Source organism: Pseudochaenichthys georgianus, chromosome 15 (assembly GCF_902827115.2).
Source record: "Pseudochaenichthys georgianus chromosome 15, fPseGeo1.2, whole genome shotgun sequence".
In the NCBI taxonomy this organism is placed as follows: Eukaryota; Metazoa; Chordata; class Actinopteri; order Perciformes; family Channichthyidae; genus Pseudochaenichthys; species Pseudochaenichthys georgianus.
Window position 1 is genome coordinate 28206431 of NC_047517.1, and position 17841 is coordinate 28224271.

At 41.6% G+C, this 17841-nt stretch overlaps 1 protein-coding gene across 1 annotated transcript in view; it reads right to left on the bottom strand.

The window, feature by feature from the left end:
- Positions 1–10924, bottom strand: part of LOC117460200 (VPS10 domain-containing receptor SorCS1-like) — a 43704-nt gene extending 32780 nt beyond the window's left edge. Inside the window, exon 1 of the mRNA XM_034101476.1 lies at positions 10049–10924. Within this exon, the coding sequence (XP_033957367.1) occupies positions 10049–10765 (717 nt within the window). The 5' untranslated portion in view covers positions 10766–10924. The remainder of the gene's footprint in view (positions 1–10048) is intronic.
- Positions 10925–17841: the final 6917 nt, after the last annotated feature.

A 17841-nucleotide genomic window follows, 5' to 3' on the forward strand; every position in this document is an offset into this window, starting at 1 on the left:
GCAAGTATGAAACGCCAGATGATCAAATCCCTATACTATAAACAGCATCATTTAGCACTTTTAATAATAAAAGAACTGTCTTTTTCTATTACATTGTTGATGGCCCTGCGACTCTGCAGCAAGCATAGCCTGCAGTAAATCTCATCCTCGTATACTTCAATACCACCTCAGTGAGAAACGCAATGTACAGAGGCTTTTGTCTGCCACATCAATTTATATCAATTCATTAACAAAGGCAACATTTCCTCATGGGCCAGATGTTGTGCTGAAGCTAGGTTGTTTGAAGTCAGAGCGTTTGGCTCTCACATGGATGGCAGGTCACGAATTATAAAGCTACTTCAAATAAACTATTGTTGTTCAAATAAAACCTGATGTTTCCTATACAAGGAGGAATAAAAGCAAAGTGAACAAAACATCTTCGCTCACTGCTTTAAGCCCTTGAAGGGTATTAAATTAATATGACTGGAAGTTTTGAAAACCGTGTTCCTTGACGTAGTAAAGTTCAGCCGCATTGACACTGATAGCAGCATACTGTTACCTCGGCAGATGGTAATACCACTGATCTGTGAACATCAAATAACGGGCATTTTAAATGGACAGAGAACAGATACTCCGTGTTACAGCTTTCAAGCAGAACAGAAAGTGTCTGACTTTATTGGACTCGTCGTGTCGAGACGCCGGCCCTGTGTGTAAATAGCAGCTTGGTTCTCAAGTCATCTGAAACGGCTTTTCTACGGTCTTCTACTCTCGCACCATTTGCTTCTTCACATAAATGAGAGTCAAGGCTGGTTCAGCAGCTAAGCTACAGCGGCCCGCTGAGCTTGGAAGTTTGCGTGTGCATGACAAGGGGGCTGATCAATGCAGGCGAGATTAGAAAGCTGGAGGCTAGGTTTTTCAACCCAACCAAAAGGTTTGCATCCAGTTTGCAAGGATGTTTTTCCAAACTACTTGTAAGTCTTCAGAATTGTGTCTGAAAGTGCTGAGTGCGAGGGCAGCAGATTTAGTTGCATGTAACAAACTAAAAGCTCCCTGGACTCTTTAATAAATTGCGTTTTTTCCAGTCATAAATAACAACAGCTGATTTTGATAAAAAATGCTTGGGAAGGATTTCTTTCAGCCGGGCGAACTAAAAGTGTTTGAAACCTCCTGTTTTTGCATCACTATAAATCCAAAGAAGAAAGTCCAGTGTAAATCAAAGTTTGGGCTTTGAATGTGAGGCTTTTCTTACTGCAGCCAGATGGTGTAACTCATGCTGTGTGGATGAGTAATGCAGGTAGTCAGCATTAAATAGGAGACTTCTCTTCACCAAATGAAGGGGTGACTGAGCAATGGCCAAAAACAGTATATTGACAACAACGGCAGCAACAGGTGTTTCTGATTCATGAAACACTAAGGTGCTGACGGTGTTGGTTCAACTTTAAAACTCACTAATCAGCTAAAGACTTGAAAATACATTTAATAAAATACAGCAGTGAATAACCGTCCAGCAGCGCTTGTCGTTTTGTGGTTGGTCGGTCGGTCCCAGAAAAATCAGACACTCCTTGGCAGCCACAGTTGTTGCCTTGGTTGCCAATTTGAAATTTGGCATGGAGGTCAAGTGTGTGTGTGCGTGTGTGCGTGTGTGTATGTGTGTGTGTGTGTGTGTGTGTGTGTGTGTGTGTGTGTGTGTGTGTGTGTGTGTGTGTGTGTGTGTGTGTGTGTGTGTGTGTGTGTGTGTGTGTGTGTGTGTGTGTGTGTGTGTGTGTGTGTGTGTGTGTGTGTGTGTGTGTGTGTGTGTGTGTGTGTGTGTGTGTGTGTGTGTGTGTGTGTGTGTGTGTGTGTGTGTGTGTGTGTGTGTGTGTGTGTGTGTGTGTGTGTGTGTGTGTGCGTGTGTGTTTAGGATTGTGTGTGTGTAGGATTGTGTAAAGGTGTGTGTTTGTATGCATGACAATAGGCAAAAGGGGTGGTAACAATAGGATGTGTTTTTCTTAATTCTGGTTTAGCAGGCCCCTGACTGTCCGCCACTGACGCCCACTCTGAATGCCACCTCTATGGTCTCTGTCCCCATTGCATGTGCAGCATGTCTTAACGTTACATTCACCCACTGGCTGTCACTGGTCTCTGTTGGCCATTGCTAAATCACCTTTCTTTGTAGATGGCACTACAGTCTAGCAGTATTAGAACAGTGTAAGAACTTATTTTGTGTGTTTGTTTTACAATAGGTGCAGTGCACAAATGCGCTATAACGAGTGCAGCGATGGATGCAGACATATCCCAGCATACCATTCGCTGGTTTAACCTGGCAAGCGACAGGGAAGGGGGTCGCCAGGAGAGACAGGAGAGGAGACGTCAAAGCCAGGATACATTGCCTGTCCCCGATCGACAATATTAATTATTTTATCGTTTTTGTTTTTGTTTTTAAGTTTACAGTTCATGTTTTAATAAAGTTTCATGTTCACGTATACAGCAAACATCTCGACTTGTATATTGTTATTTTATGTTTCTGATACCTTGAGTAAAGTAACAGTGTCTGAAGTAAATACCACCACGTATGATAGTTAATTTGTTTGCTATGGTCACAGCACATTACCTACTGCCAAACATAATCTGAGAATTTACTTGGTAAACTGCAGACGTGTTAAACACCATGACATGTTATTCATCATTTACACAGTTCCTCCTTAATTTCGCTTGCCTAGCTCTAAGCTATTGAAAAGTAAGCCTACTTAATGTTTATGAATGTATTTCCTTAATTTGACTGGTCCACTAACTTTATATGAAAAGTGAAATGGCGACACTTCCACGAAGACTTAAATATAGCCAATATTAGCAAGGTTTAATGTGTTTAAATGCCGAAGATAAGGCAAAAATTGAAGTTGGCAGTAGTCTGGTAAACAGAGCCGTATCGCATCTGGAACGCGGGTCCGTACCGGATCTGGAACGCGGAGAACCATATTGAAACGGAGCTGGACCAGTGCTGGCCCATATCTGCCGCAGATCCGTTTTGCGGATCCGATCCAGTTTCGGGCCGATGTGCGTTTGGACAACGGACCGAGTCCGTTTGGCGGATCCGGGCCAGATCGTCTGCTAGGTGCGGCCCAGATCCGGCCCTGTGTGTCTTTGTTATCTGGGTATATAACTATTGAAATGCAACATAAGTATGTCTTAAGTGAAAACACATGTCTGCAACATAACAAATAAATAGAGTTAGTAATGTAAGGTAAGGTCTCAATACCAATGTTACAGCCAAATACATTTTATCCATGGTCTCATATCAAATCATTGGCTGATTTTCATATCATTTCTGCTCCATTAGACAGCACACGGTGGAGAAGAAAATAAAGCGGGGGGAGGGGGAGTGGCACAGCTGGTCTATGAAAGACACTGCAGGATTTCAAGACGTAAGAGATGCTCACCACAGGAAGGCTAGGTGGCTTGGCGGAGCTCAGCTGCCAGTAGTTTGTATGCAGTGCTGAGCTTTAAAAACCAGCCGATCTGTTTATCCATGCTACGTAGGCAATGCCACATCCTGGAATTTGTGGAGGAAAAGCACATTCTTTGTCTTTGGTTTTGGTCGTGGTGTTGTTATTAATATGTATTTCATGAATTTATGTTTTTCTTCAGCAGAATACATGATGTTCACTCCCTTAAACAACACTATAGCAACTTCTCCACCCTCAGCAGCCTGCCCGTCACGGCCGCCCAGGGGGGGGGGGGGCATCCGTACTGACAGCAGCAGCCTAAGGGTTGTCCGAGCATGTCAACAAGCTGCAAGAGGCTGCATGCACCACAGTGTTCAGCACCAGCTGTTTGGGATGGAATGCTGAGGAGGCAGAATCAATGTTGGGGAGGTAGGCGACAATAAATTGTAAAATAGGTGTTCAGGAGTAACCTTATTTAACCATTGAGAACATCAGGTCTCCTCAAGGTGCAACATTGACAGCCGGGGGGAACACGTATGATTGCTGACAAAAGAGGCCCCGGTGTTGATGTTTGTAGTTGGGCAAGCTGCAATTTTTGTATGAATTGTCCTACTTTCTTAATTATAGTATTTTCCCCCAAAGATATTGAAGTGACTGTTATTTTGTATATATTGATTGTTGTGCTTTTATATATGTCTTAATGTGTGCATATGTATAAATATGTATGTTGATTGTGTGTATATATATATATATAGGTATTATATATTGTTATACATATTTGTATTTTTTGTCTTCGGGATTGTGGGAAACTGTATTTCGATCTCTCTGTCTGTACCTACACACAAACTGAAAGATTGACAATAAAGTTGACTTTGACTTCATTGAAAACTGAATACTGTGTGTATTGAACAGTTACATTATAAAATATTGTGCAGTTTTGAAATTTGGATGTATATATTTGGGGGAGACATGGGAGAAGACATGGCAAATGTATTTTTCTCAGTAGTTTCTTGTTCATGGTACTCATTTACACATTAATCATGCTTGAAAAAATCTAGTTTGGCATTAATCTTGATATAAATCACATTGGTATTTTCTGCAGAAGGTCACATTTCACTTTAAAGGTGGGGTAGGTAAGTTTCAGAAACCGGCTCGAGATACACTTTTTGTTATATTCCATGGAATGCTCTTAACATCCCGATAGCAATGAATATCTGAAGTGCTTTGACAAAAAATCCATAAAAAAAATGTAGAAGCCGTAATACTGTAAAAAGTACAACCAATCCATTTAGCCGGCCGGGATTGGATGGCCTACCTGCCTGTCAGCCTTCCATCAGGGCACAAACTTATCTTGTGCCCTCATTGGTCATGTGCGCGTTCGTGTGTGTTGGAGGAGGGGCTCTATAAGGAAGTGGCAGATTTTCTGCGGTTGTGTATTTTCAAATTCTAGCTATCTCGAGCCGGTTTCTCAAACTTACCTACCCCACCTTTAATGTTGCCATAAATGACGAGTGTCTGACATCCATTAGGCCGTGCTGCACATGGACTGCAGAACATACGGACACTGCAATGTATACTTGTGTTGCTTTTATGCAGGCATGTTCAGAGTCCAGTTAAATCCTTGTAACTAAAACAATGTTATTCACATCTCACAATGAGCTGGAATCAAACTTCCCTCCACCTTGAAATAACCCTCGCTCTGTTTGACCTTCAACCAATTGCTAAGCCATATTGACACACAAACCTAAGAGCTGAAAATACAATAAAACATGGATTTGAGGGCCCCTGAGCAGGGTATAAACATTCTGTAAGATGGAAGAGGCATTTTAAGAATAAGCTGCTAGTTAAGTGGCTCCTCGTGGTTGCTTAAGGCTGAGGAAAGATATTTTCTCAAGCATGAAAGACCTTTGCCAAAGATGGAAAAAACGTAACAAATGCTTCAAAGAGAAGGTTTGTGGTACACAGGAGCAGAAATTCACCTCAGCTGAGACACAAAACATGAAGTCCCTTTTTGCCAAGAAATGGAGTCTGAAAGTGTGTCAAACTAAATAAATAAATGAATAATTAAATACTTAAGCTCAAGGCAGTGCATTGCGGACACAGGCTGTCGATCAACAGCTTGCATTTTTGGGACACAAACTCTTAAGAATGTCCTGGATGTTTCCAGAAGAAGAGAAATTAGAGATAACATGGTGTCTTCTTCAAACACAATAAGGACACAAGTACCCTTTTACTCATCCTGATGGTTTATGCAATAAATAACACAATTTGCTGCCTGTTTTACTTATTTTACAAATGTTACTGTTACTCAAATTAAACACATAGCATCTTTAACAGCTGGATTGAGGCGAAACAGAAAAGGACAGATGTGTTCATGAGGGGCTGAAGCTTATACCAGCAAGCACTAGGCAACACCCAGGACAGTTTGATAGGTCTAACGCAGAATGACAAACACATTCGCACATAAAGGTAAATTAGTACGCTTTCTGATTCACCTTACTTGCATGTGCTTTGACTGCGAGATGAAACTACTGTAGAGCACCTCAGTATAACCAAAATATTCTTACCAAATCAAATCTCCTGATCATCAAATATTGGCTGGATTTGAATATTTGTTTATGCGTATATTGGGTAGCTTCTTGATGTTCAAGTTGCTGTTCTGGCAATAAACAGAAGAGAAGTTGCATAATGCGTCAAGCTCAAATGTACAGGTGTAGAGGGCCCTAACATGTTTGACAAACTAGTTGCTGTTAGACATTCAGTTAGAACAGCCTTGCATCACCTGTTTGACAATTGGGTGATTTTCTAGGGTTTTCGAAAAATAATGTTCTTGACTGTTATATATTATGTTCAATATGGGCCCCCATGGAATGACTTTACATGACGTATTGGCCATGCAGACTATGGGATATGAAGGCCTATATAAGAGTTAACAAAGCACTAGATCAACCAAACAGACAGTGTCTTCCCACTTTAACGCAGTTGCATTTTACAAAGTCAGAATGCTTTTGAATTAAAATTGAATGCATGGATCCAAAGAGGTGATTCTTCAGATAATGTCTGAGAAGGTTTGGTATCATTATGGCTTTCTTGCAAGTTTTCTTTATCTTGCGTTGGGAACATAACATCAGCCTTGTGTAGAGATAAGGCAACGGGGCATGCAGTAGGTCAGCAGTAGACAGATAGAGCATTTTACCAACGCCCACCTGGAGCAAGATGCACGAATCAAAATCAGACATGACTCCCTGCACACTAACCTTCACTTACATTTTCTTTAGATAAACATGATGTCTTGTTGGCTGATTGCTAATAAAAGGCCAAATGAGTCTATGATTAACATCCTCTGCAACACAATATGATATCACTTATTTATCTAACCGTACTGGCTCCTGTAGATAAGGTGTTATAGGCCATGGCTGTGTGTGCTACGTTAGAGTTCTGAATGAAGCAAATACATAAACTTATCTTTTCAGTCAGGCTTAATTGCCTAGAAAATGAGAATTTGACCTTCTAGGGCCTAGAAGGTCAAATTCTCATTTTCTTAGCCTAGAATCTAGGCTATAGTGACATACAAAAACCACATGAATCACCGCCTTAAAAGCAATATTGTCCTTGATTTTCATGTTGACTAAAAAGCTAAATGAAACTGCAGCTAAGTTTTTGTGATAAAGGCACATATTATAAAAATCAAACCTATTCAACAGAAAATGAATGGAAAAATAAAGTCTTGAATTGGACAGAAAAAAGTAAACTTCACAGTCATTATTAGGATTAGACAAAGAAGCCCACAACTCAACGACTGCTCACATTTCACAATTTGTAAAGAAAAAAATCACAGTAAGCTGCGCTATTAAGATATGTGATTTGTTGGCAACGTGTGAAGCCGCCTGCAGTGTGTAAACAACAAGGCAGCACTTTCTCACAGAGACAGTCACATTAACAAAAGGAGATATTACGTCTATTGAATACTGAATACTTCTATTGAATCAGCCCCAAAACCCTTTCTTCTCTTTCTCCAATTGATCTACTTAAATATTTTACAAATTGCCTGCTTCTTATTATTAAGCCTGTAAGATAAGGTTGCCTATTAATGCGGTAAACCCCTTTCAAATATCCTCATACACCTAGGGAAAGTGGTTGAGCCATTATAACTGGACTCTGACAAGTTAAACAAAGACGTTTAAGCAAATTGGCCACTTTGGAAACCAGCTGGAAAATCTGTGAGCTTCTTTGTGATCACCTGGCCTGCACCGACACAGAGAAAGGGGGCTGTCACATGTTGCAGAAGTTGGAACACACACACATTAAACAATTATTAGAAGTGTGGGGTTGGACTCTGTGACATTAGGTGTGAATTAAGAAGGACTATAACGTGTAATGTGTAACGAGAAAACGGGAAACGGGAAAAATAATGATGCCAAATCCTGGGGATAATATTGCTACAAGAAAAAACAATCCAAAATCGATCAAAAGGAGCTTTCGATTTTAACCATCTGTTATTCTAAGTATTTTATTTCTCACCATACTTGCACATATAAAGGATGGCAGACGGGTTAGCCTACTTTCCAACAACACCCTTCCTTCCCTCCTTACATACTCATATTCAACGTACGTACAGTCATGAGCACTATCCTTTTTCAACAGGGGAGGAGAACCCCCCTCCCTTCATCTACTTCAGCACCACAGATAGCATGGATTTATCAATACTCAGCACAGCAAGAGCTGCTTTTGAAATGCTCTGCTGAGCGTCTACTGGAATCATAAGCCGTGTGGCAGCGATCAGCTCCGTTAGACGCGGTGCAGCTGCAACCAGTTGAGGCTTCTAACGTGAACAAACCCCAGTCAGATAACGGACCAGTGAGTCAAACAGAATAGACTCACATATTCAACTAAACAACCCCTCTGCCCTGCACTCTCATTGCTGCTAAGAGCACTGAAAATGGAGATAGTATAGGTTAACAAGAGTGATGCATTTAGTTGATGTTGCTAACAAGGGGCATGGCTTCCCCCCCTCAAATCGCCTACGGAACATGAGAAGCTAAAATCTAATAAGTGCATGACCCCTGATGCTAAACTATTCCTTTAAATAAGGTAATAGTTTGAAAAGGATATAAGAATGTTTTTAGATTCCAGGTTTAGTTGTGGTTGGATGCAATGGAGGCAGTTGACTGCAGCATTGCTGTCCTTGTGAAATGGGTTGGTCCTGCTGACCCTGTTTTAAATCATTAATACATCAGAGGTCTTCTACAGTACATGCTACCTTCAGATGATGTCATCATAACATCAATTTGCACAGCTATGCCAAAGAAAGACAATGAACCTACAGTATGTAGAACCAAATGATTGAAATGTGATAAACTGGCTCACAGCCTGTCTGCACTTTATACATTCGTAATTATTATCTAAGACTAAAGGAAATACAAGAAAGACATAAATACTTTTGCTAAGCCCCAAGGCCAAAAGAAATGCACCCTCGTAAACATCTTGGATCTCTGGTTTCCCCACATCAATAAATCACACCTCCAAATCAGCTTCTTTCAGCTCGGAAATATTTCTAGAGTGCAATTTAAAGCAACAACATTTCAAAAAGCTCATTTGTGCTTACATCTCAAGCAGGCTTGACTACAACACATCTCACTGGTCTTAAGTCTATTTAGGGACTATAAATGATTTAAACTCTGCTGCTTTACTCCTGATCAAAACAAGAAAAAGAAAGCTTGGCTTTTGTCTGAACTGTATGTGGCTTCAAGAATCTTGGATGTTAAGATTGTATGTATGTCTCTTTGCTTCTGTATACAGTGAAGCTTTAAATGGCTTACATCGAAGACCCCTATGGTTTTGAAGCCTTCAGATCCACCACCCTCCACTGTGGGTTGTTAGATGTTCAGAATCATAGATAAGAAAATCGGAGGTTCACAATCTGGGTTAGCTGGAGGTTAAACACATCAGTCGATGTTGTTTTTCAACTTGTCTTTAATCTCTCCCTGTACCTATATTTAGTATTTGACAATAATACTTTAATGCTATTTTGTACTTCATTTTGTTTCTCACGGTTCTTTTTTTGTTGCACTTTAAGTAACATTAAGTAACATAAAGGAGGTTATAAAAGTGAAATTATTATTTCAACCTATCTGGTGTATAATGACTTTCACTTTTACCCTCCAGTATCTGTGCTCATTGAGCTGCATACCTAACCTTTAGAAACAACACCCATCTCTATGTTTGAGAAAGGCAGATAGGACAATAAGACAGGTACATAGAAATCTATCACATCCACAGGAAATCATAGATTATGCCTAAAGCCAAAATCAGTGATTCGATTAATAAAAAAAACAGCACAACTCTGGGCAGAACATTACACTTATATGAATTATTGTATTACTTTAAACGTCAGCCTACCTGCCAAGTCAGCTAATCAATAAACAATGGCATATGGAGAGGAGAGACGGAGAAAGAGAGAGGGGGGGGGCAAGGCAAGATTGAATCCCTCTGACTCGCCAGGGCATCTCAGCACTCACATATTTGATCTCCTAAAACTACTGATATAAATGACTTAAATTACTGTGCAGGATTGGTGAGTGAACAACACTGACCCCACTGCGTCAAAACAGGTCCGTGCGTAAATCTGGGGCACATAAACTACTCACGCTGCTGTTTTGTCCGGACCAGTGCACCATCGCCTGGTTGTGAGCCGTGTCCCCGGCGAGAGCAAATGTCGAACTTGTGAGCTCCAACTCCTCCAGGTCCGAGAACGAGACGTCCTCCCCGTCCTCGGCTCTGAACCCGGACCAAGCCTCCGCGCTCCTCGCACTCCGGGTTCGTCTCCAACTGGCCACATCGTTTTCCTCGTTAACTGTCACATCAACATGCTCCCCATCGTTTTCCTCGTTATGTTTTCCATCTCCGGTGTTATTTTCGGTCACGTTACCATTACAGGGGGAAGGTGCAGCCGCGGGTGAAGCACTTCCAGTGAACTCTTTCGGGTGGGAAAGTTTTGGCTGATCGTTCAAAGCGTCCTTCTGGGGACAACTTGATTTATTTCCCTCGGAGCGTGGCTGCACTTTCGACGAACTTTCTTCGCTCGCGGTTAATTCCGCAACGGTGTGCTTTTCCTCCCCGCCGGCGTTGGGTTTGGCGCCCGGTGACCCCTCCGTAAATCCCACTAATTCTTCCGCTGATGCCTCGCCAAAATTAGTGAAATCCAGCTCCGAGAGGTCCCGGGGAAATTCTGTAATTAGCGGCAGCTGGCACGAGGGAATGCACCTTATCTCCCCTTTTGTTCCGCCCAGGATGGAAGTTAGGGTGAAGAGCCAAATCCACTTAGAGAAAAAGATAAAAAGGTAGTGACCGAGACGACGCTCCATTATACGTTAATTCCGACTTCAGGCGTGTTAAAAACATGTCATTTTCACTCTTGAGCGTGAGTCTGTCATCACCTGGTAAAGTGGAGTCCGGGAATGCACTGTGGGGAGGTGCAGCAGCGCGCGGACAAGTGTTCCCAAGTACTGATGCAAACGATGCATCAGAGGAGGAGCTGGAGGCTGAATTCTGGACGAGAGGGGAGAGGGGCCCATACCCTCGCATCCTCATCTCAACCTGGATGAAAAAAGCAGCAACTGGGCGTACCATTAATTCAGTTATATTTCGGTAGAGGCACGGTTACCCCCTGGTTTATTATTATTCAGCAGTGTGCCAGATATTCCACTGTGAAATCTTTGACTGGATCATCATCTTGTAGGTAATTATGCATTGGAATATCTGAAAGGTATTTTAATGCTCCCTGAGGAAAAGTCTAGAAACATTATTGGGTGTGCCTCTGCCTGTCTTTGTGTAGAAATGCTCTTGACAGGGGCTCTACAGGAGATACAATGAGGCTTTGCATTTTCCATTAGCACAGGCCTTGGTAATCAATTAACAGGATGCCATGTGTTCACTGTCAATTACTCCATGCAGGTAATGACTCTGTTGTGGCCCCTCTGCAAAATGGCTTCGAAATTGTTTCACTTAGGCTGCACTCCTGTATTATCCAATCAACACAGCTGAGTTGAGAATATGCATACCCACCAAAATGTACTGTTTTTTGTGTCCTTTCCTCAGGTTGATATTGGGGGTTTTGACATAGAATACTGAGAAGCATTCAAACAAAAGAAGAGATTATTAATCAACCCGTCTGTATCTAAGCACAGAGGACCATGCAGCATCCATGGCAATAACCGAGAACCCATTATACTGTAACCACGCAGACACCCTGGAATATCATGTTATATTTCCTCATACTTTGGGCTTTGTTCCATCAGCTAATGGTAAACCATTAGGAGAACTAGAGCCTGTCCAAACCCCCGTGATTAGATTCTATTTCTAGGCAACATTTAGTCAATAGGATGAGGATGCTGTTGACTGGTGACTGATGCCGAAGAGACTCCCTATATTGAGCTGTGTTCTCCACATCGCTCTGAGCTGCGACGTGATCCTGTTCCACACACGGGTCAACTGCACAGAGACGTCTTTCATTGGCAGCCATTAGTGATGCAGTGAGCAAGAGCTGTCTCAATCTGTTTCAGTTAGCTCCCACCAGACAAGGGGAAACCAGTCTATAATGCAGATTGATGGCTGACTGAGAATTTCAATCATGTATACACATTGACTAAAAAGCTCAAGTCTTCAGTGTAATGCAAACCTAATGCACAGTCAAACTATTACAATTCAGACGACGTCTCAGAAAGTAGTGCCTGTGAGTGTGGGGGACTTGAGCGACTGTTTCTATGTATTTGTGGCTTGCTGTTTGTCTGGGATACATCTGCAACGACATTGTGAGGTGATCATTATGGATTCTTGCCTAACCTGTCTGCTGAGTTTAGTAACGGATGGTTTTGTGCACATGTTGGGTTTGTGTATGCCTCGTTTTTTGACATTTGGTCATGTTTTGCTTCTAATACTTCTGTGTGAAAAGTAGAGATGGGCGCAACTACAGGTTGGATGAATATTGATTAATCTAGTGATTTTTGTTCTCAATCAACCAATTAATTGTTTAAATGTCAGAAATAAATGAAAAAGACCCATCTCAATTTCCCAGAGAATACTGTGACATTTTGAAATGATTTGCTCGATTGGAAAACAGCCCACAACCCAAAGATGTTGAATTTACAATTATCTAAATGAGTGAACAGCAGAACATTGTAAAATTGTTTTAACTGGAACTAAAGCATGTTTACATATGTGCGCCTTAAAAATATTGAAACAATGATTTGACTATTAAAATGGCAAGGCTTTCCCACCCTGCGTTGGGGGGGCACAGTGACTCATTTGGGGGGGCATGGCCCGCGAATGACCCCCCATGACGCCGACCCTCGCTGTAACCATGCAGTTACCATATTATGCTCCTATTTTTTGTTTCTAATATACTTTATTTGAAGGCACACTGGGAGGGTGCAGCTATGTAAATGTCATATTATGCAAAAATCAATAATATATTTTGTAGTGGCGCAGGATAATTATCGGCCCGATAATTATCGGCCCGATAATTATCGATCCGATATTAGGAATTATGACGTCATCCCGATAAACCCGATAAAAGTATTAATAGCCCCGATAATATACCATTTATTTTTTGGGTAAAAAAAAAGAAAAAATACTGCGGTGTGGGTGGATTGGGATGAGGAGCGCTTGTTTTTCACTCGGCTCCTCCCGTTTTGCCAGTACTGTGGTATTAGTGGTTTAGGAAGAGGGGAGTTCTTCACAAATCCAGCGCTCCCTTCTCATGCCTGGCTGTGACGTAAATGGTGTGCGGCCGTGAAGCCAGGACAGTAAACAAACATGTCGTCGGTCGTATGGGACTATTTCAAAGTTTTAGAGTTAGATAGTTCGCTTGCTATTTGTATTACCAAATGCAATGCAGAAGTTCCACGAGGAGGGAAAAAGGCAACGAGCTATAATACTTCCAAACTGATTAGTCACCTGAAACATCGCCATCGCTACGATGGTGTGTTAAAAGCGTACGAAGACGCCTGCGCTGCTAAACTAGCGGCGAATCCAAAGCCAGCTGCAAAGGCACCGGGGCTTTTACCTATCGACGAGGCTTTTGAAAAAGGCAAGAACTTTATTTGGGAAAATAAATATGGTCACTTTGAAGAGTCAAAACTGTTCCTGGCTTTGTTTTGTTCATAGTAGTAATGAATGTCATTTGCTCACTACTAGTCTTTTTTTTAGCACCAGGTGTGCAAAAACTACAGGTACATTTAATATATATATATATATTATATTATTATCGGTTATCGGTATCGGTCTTGAGAAGCAGGAAGTTATCGGTATCGGTTTCAAAAAACCAATATCGTGCATCCCTAATATTTTTCAATAACTAAAGTGATTAGGGTACAAAAAAGCATGCATTTTCAATAACTAAAATGTAGATATCACGTTCAAAGCAAATGTGTAGGCAAATGAAGTCAAGTAGAGTTTGGGAGGTTCTTCTTTAAAACTAACCCTCCACAGAGGATCTTTTTGACTTGTTTACTGACTTTAAATGTCCCTGTGCAGGGCGACAGACTTCAGGACTGATGGCTTATAGCACATTTGTGTGCACAACATGGCAGCTGAGTGGAATCATTGTCTTTCGACAGACAAGATTGCTGCTTTGCTGCCTGTCACACGGACTGAATACAAACTGCATCATGCTCCCTGAGCTCATACTTATACGATGGAAACAGCAAACAGTGTGAAAAGCACACAAAGGAACAAGACGGCAGCATTCTGTGTTGTTGGATTATTCTTAATACTTTTTTAATTAAATAGAATTTAGTGGAAGAAGAAAAGAGCACTGTAAAGCCCATCTCTGAAATCAGAACTTTTCCACCGATGTCTCCTTTTTTTGAACTATTCTAATGAATCTGATGTTCATAACAGCAACAAAATGGAGTAAAGACACTCAGGACATTAGTCATGCACAGAACATTGTCTCACCCTTCCGCTCCAACTAAAAAGCTAACATCTGCAGTGTTGCACAGAGTGTATAAGCAGCAATGTGTGACAAAAGACACACACGGTTGCCATGGAAAATTGGTCTCTCTTTTAAACATTCAATAATAATGTTCACCTAATCCTCCTCTCTAACAAGGAAATGGAAATAAGTGTGAAGTGTCTACAAGTTTTTGCCTTCATTAAGACGTGTTACAGAAACACGTGCTAAGCTAGAAGGTGTTGAGGTATCTTTAGATACCCGAGACAATTAGTGCTGAACACACCTCTGGGGGCACGAGGAGAGAAAAGCTCCTTTTCAAATAATGATTTCAATTACATTATTGAGAAATATTGAGAAATGCAATACAGGCAGCAGGTTAAGTGCTCTGACCCCAGTAAAAAGCTACGGGATGTATCTTTTTGAAACCACAGATCCTTCAGATTTTCTTTTGATTATGTGATACAAACTTTATAGTTTATTATTATACAGTAGATGCAGCTTTAATTCATTTACCTACAGCTCTTGCGTATAAAGTCTGATTCATAACCATCATTTATTCAGCACAGATTTAGTAATTGGTGAGGTGGACTTTCCAATTAAAGTACCTCCTTACCATTATGTTAATCTTCTTTCTTTAATAGTTTTTGCTTAAAGGTGGGGTAGGTAATTTTGCGCTAGAATTTGAAAATACACAGCCGGAAAAAATCTATAGGTTACTTACGTAACCCCAGGCTTCAGAGTAACATGAAGTGAGATGTCTCACTATTAGGGGTGTAACGGTTCACAGAAGTCACGGTTCGGTTCATACCTCGGTTTGGGGGTCACGGTTCGGTACGGTTTCGGTACAACAAGGAAAAGCAAAAAAAAGTCCCAAATGCATAATTTGTTTTGCTGTTATTTATTTTTAACAGTAGTGCAGGTTTTGGTATGAAAATAAGGAACTCTAACATTTGGAATCATTAACTGTATTACACAGTTAAAAACAAACCACAAACAGTACCACACACACTCAGATGGCCATATTATTTATAATGGCTGATGTCAAACAAAAAGGTTAAATAAGCTGTACAACTAAAAAGAATGTCTTGAACATATTAAAATAAATAATAAGAAAGTGTTTGAATCACAATCAATAAAAGGCAATACAGAACTGTATAACATCTCCTGATGTCAAAATCTAAAATAAATGCAATGATAAATATAAAAAAAAAAAAAATCTGTAACCTAATAGTTCTCATTCATAACACTCCGTTCGATGTCTCACTATGGGATATTGAAACTCCCGTATTGCTAGACATGCTTATCTCAAAAATCACCAAAAACAACCAGAACAGGTAGAACTCTGTCTCAACACGGGACCCAGCACTGCGCGGGCCACACTTGGAGCAGAGACATCTAGCCTGTAAAAGCGGACAAAAGTGAGCAGTGAGGACCAGCTCGCTGCTGCACACATTTCTTGGATGGAAACACCTTTGAACAAAGCCCAGGATGTAGCCAGTCCACGAGTAGAATGAGCACGCAGGCCCGTTGGTGCCTGCAAACCCTGACTCGTATAAGCCAGAGCAATCGCTTCCACAATCCATTGGGAGAGCCGTTGCCTGGTAACGGGCTTGCCCTTCTGAGGGTTAGCCCAGGATACAAAGAGTTGGTCATTACAAGGAAACTCTTTTGACCTGTCCATATAGATGCATAAAGCACGAACTGGACACAGCAAATTCGGCCGCTGTTCCTCAGAGGAACACAGCGGCGGAGGAAATGCAACAATGTCAATGGGGGTACATGAGCCAACCGCCTTAGGTATAAAGGCAGGGTTGGGCTTCAGCAACACTCTCGTTTGCCCCGGGGCAAACTGAGTGCATGAAGGATGTACAGAGAGCGCATGAATGTCACTGACTCGCTTGGCAGATGCTAGAGCCAGTAACAGCACTGTCTTCAGTGACATGTGTTTCATGTCAGCTTCTTCCAGGGGTTCAAATGGAGGTTGAGTGAGCCCATCTAAAACCACTGCCAGGTCCCATAAGGGCACCGGTGACCTGGAAACAGGGAGGAGCCTGCGAGCCCCTTTCATAAAACGGCAGACCAAAGGATGTTGGCTAGCCGTCTTTCCCTCAAAGCCCACATGGCATGCAGCAATAGCAGCCAGGTATACTTTGATCGTAGAGAAAGCTCTGTGTTTATCAATTAAGTCCTGTAGAAATGATAAAATCACCCCGACAGGACATCGAAAAGAGATGTGTCCTTCTTGAAGGCACCACTCCTCAAACACCCTCCACTTACAGTCATAGAGAGACCTGGTGGAGGAAGCTCTCGCGCTCTGAATAGTGTTTATCACCTTCTGAGGGAGTCCCTCTGTATTCAGATGAGACAGTATGTCCCTGCGTAGTGGGAGCTGCCACGGCCAGTCTGCATATAGTGGTGCACCTCTGGACAGCAGATCCGCCCCGAGGTTCATCACTCCTGGCAGGGCCGGACTGGGACAATAAGTCAGGCCGGGAATTATACACCCAGCCAGGCCACTACCAGTTTTTTGTGCCATTTTGCTGGATTTATTTGTCAATATTTACAGTGTTGCTGCCCGTAGTGATAGCCCTCTAAATCTACTTCCAAAAAATAAACATGGAGATGGGTTCCTATTTAAACAAATGTGCAAATCTATTTAGGAACCTATTCATGTGAACATATTTTAAGTGGGAGTGGACCTCAAATCCTATAGGGGGGTCCGGGGGCATTCTCCCCCGTTAAGATTTTTTTTTTTTAAATGTTGGACTTAAAGTTGGGGTAGGTCATTTTGGAGAAACCAGCTGGAGTGCACTAGAATTTGAAAATACACAACCGGAACAAATCTGCCACTTCCTCACAGAGCCCCTCCTCCAACACACACGAACGCTCACATGACCAATGAGGGCACGAGATAAGTGTGTGCACAGATGGAAGGCTGACAGGCAGGTAGGCCATCCAGTTACTTTAGCCGGGCCGGCTCAGATGATTGGTCGTGCTTTTTACAGCTCCACGGCTTCCACAGATGATGTTTTTTAATGGATTTGTTGTCAAAGCACTTAAGATATTCATTGCTATCGGGATCGTAAGAGCATTCCATGGAATATAACAAAAAGTGTATCTTGAGCCGGTTTCTCAAACGTACCTACCCCACCTTTAAATGCATCAATCTGGTTCACTTTGAGGGGGAAATAAAGAGAGAGACTACACCCACATGAAACAGAACTGTATACATTTAAATAATCATAAAATCATAATAACATGGCCATAACCAATAACATACCATATCCAATATGATAAAACATTGAAACTTGTTTATTTATTTGTTTTTGGTTCATTTATAGTTGTGAGTGTGTCTGGGCTCCTGAACCAGCCTCACCTGTCTCCCCCCTTCTCCTCTTTGAGGCAGCAGCAAAGACTAGTTTTAGCTCTCAACAAGTTTTTAAAGTTTATCTTACATTTTTTCACCTAGTTAACGTTTTTTTATTA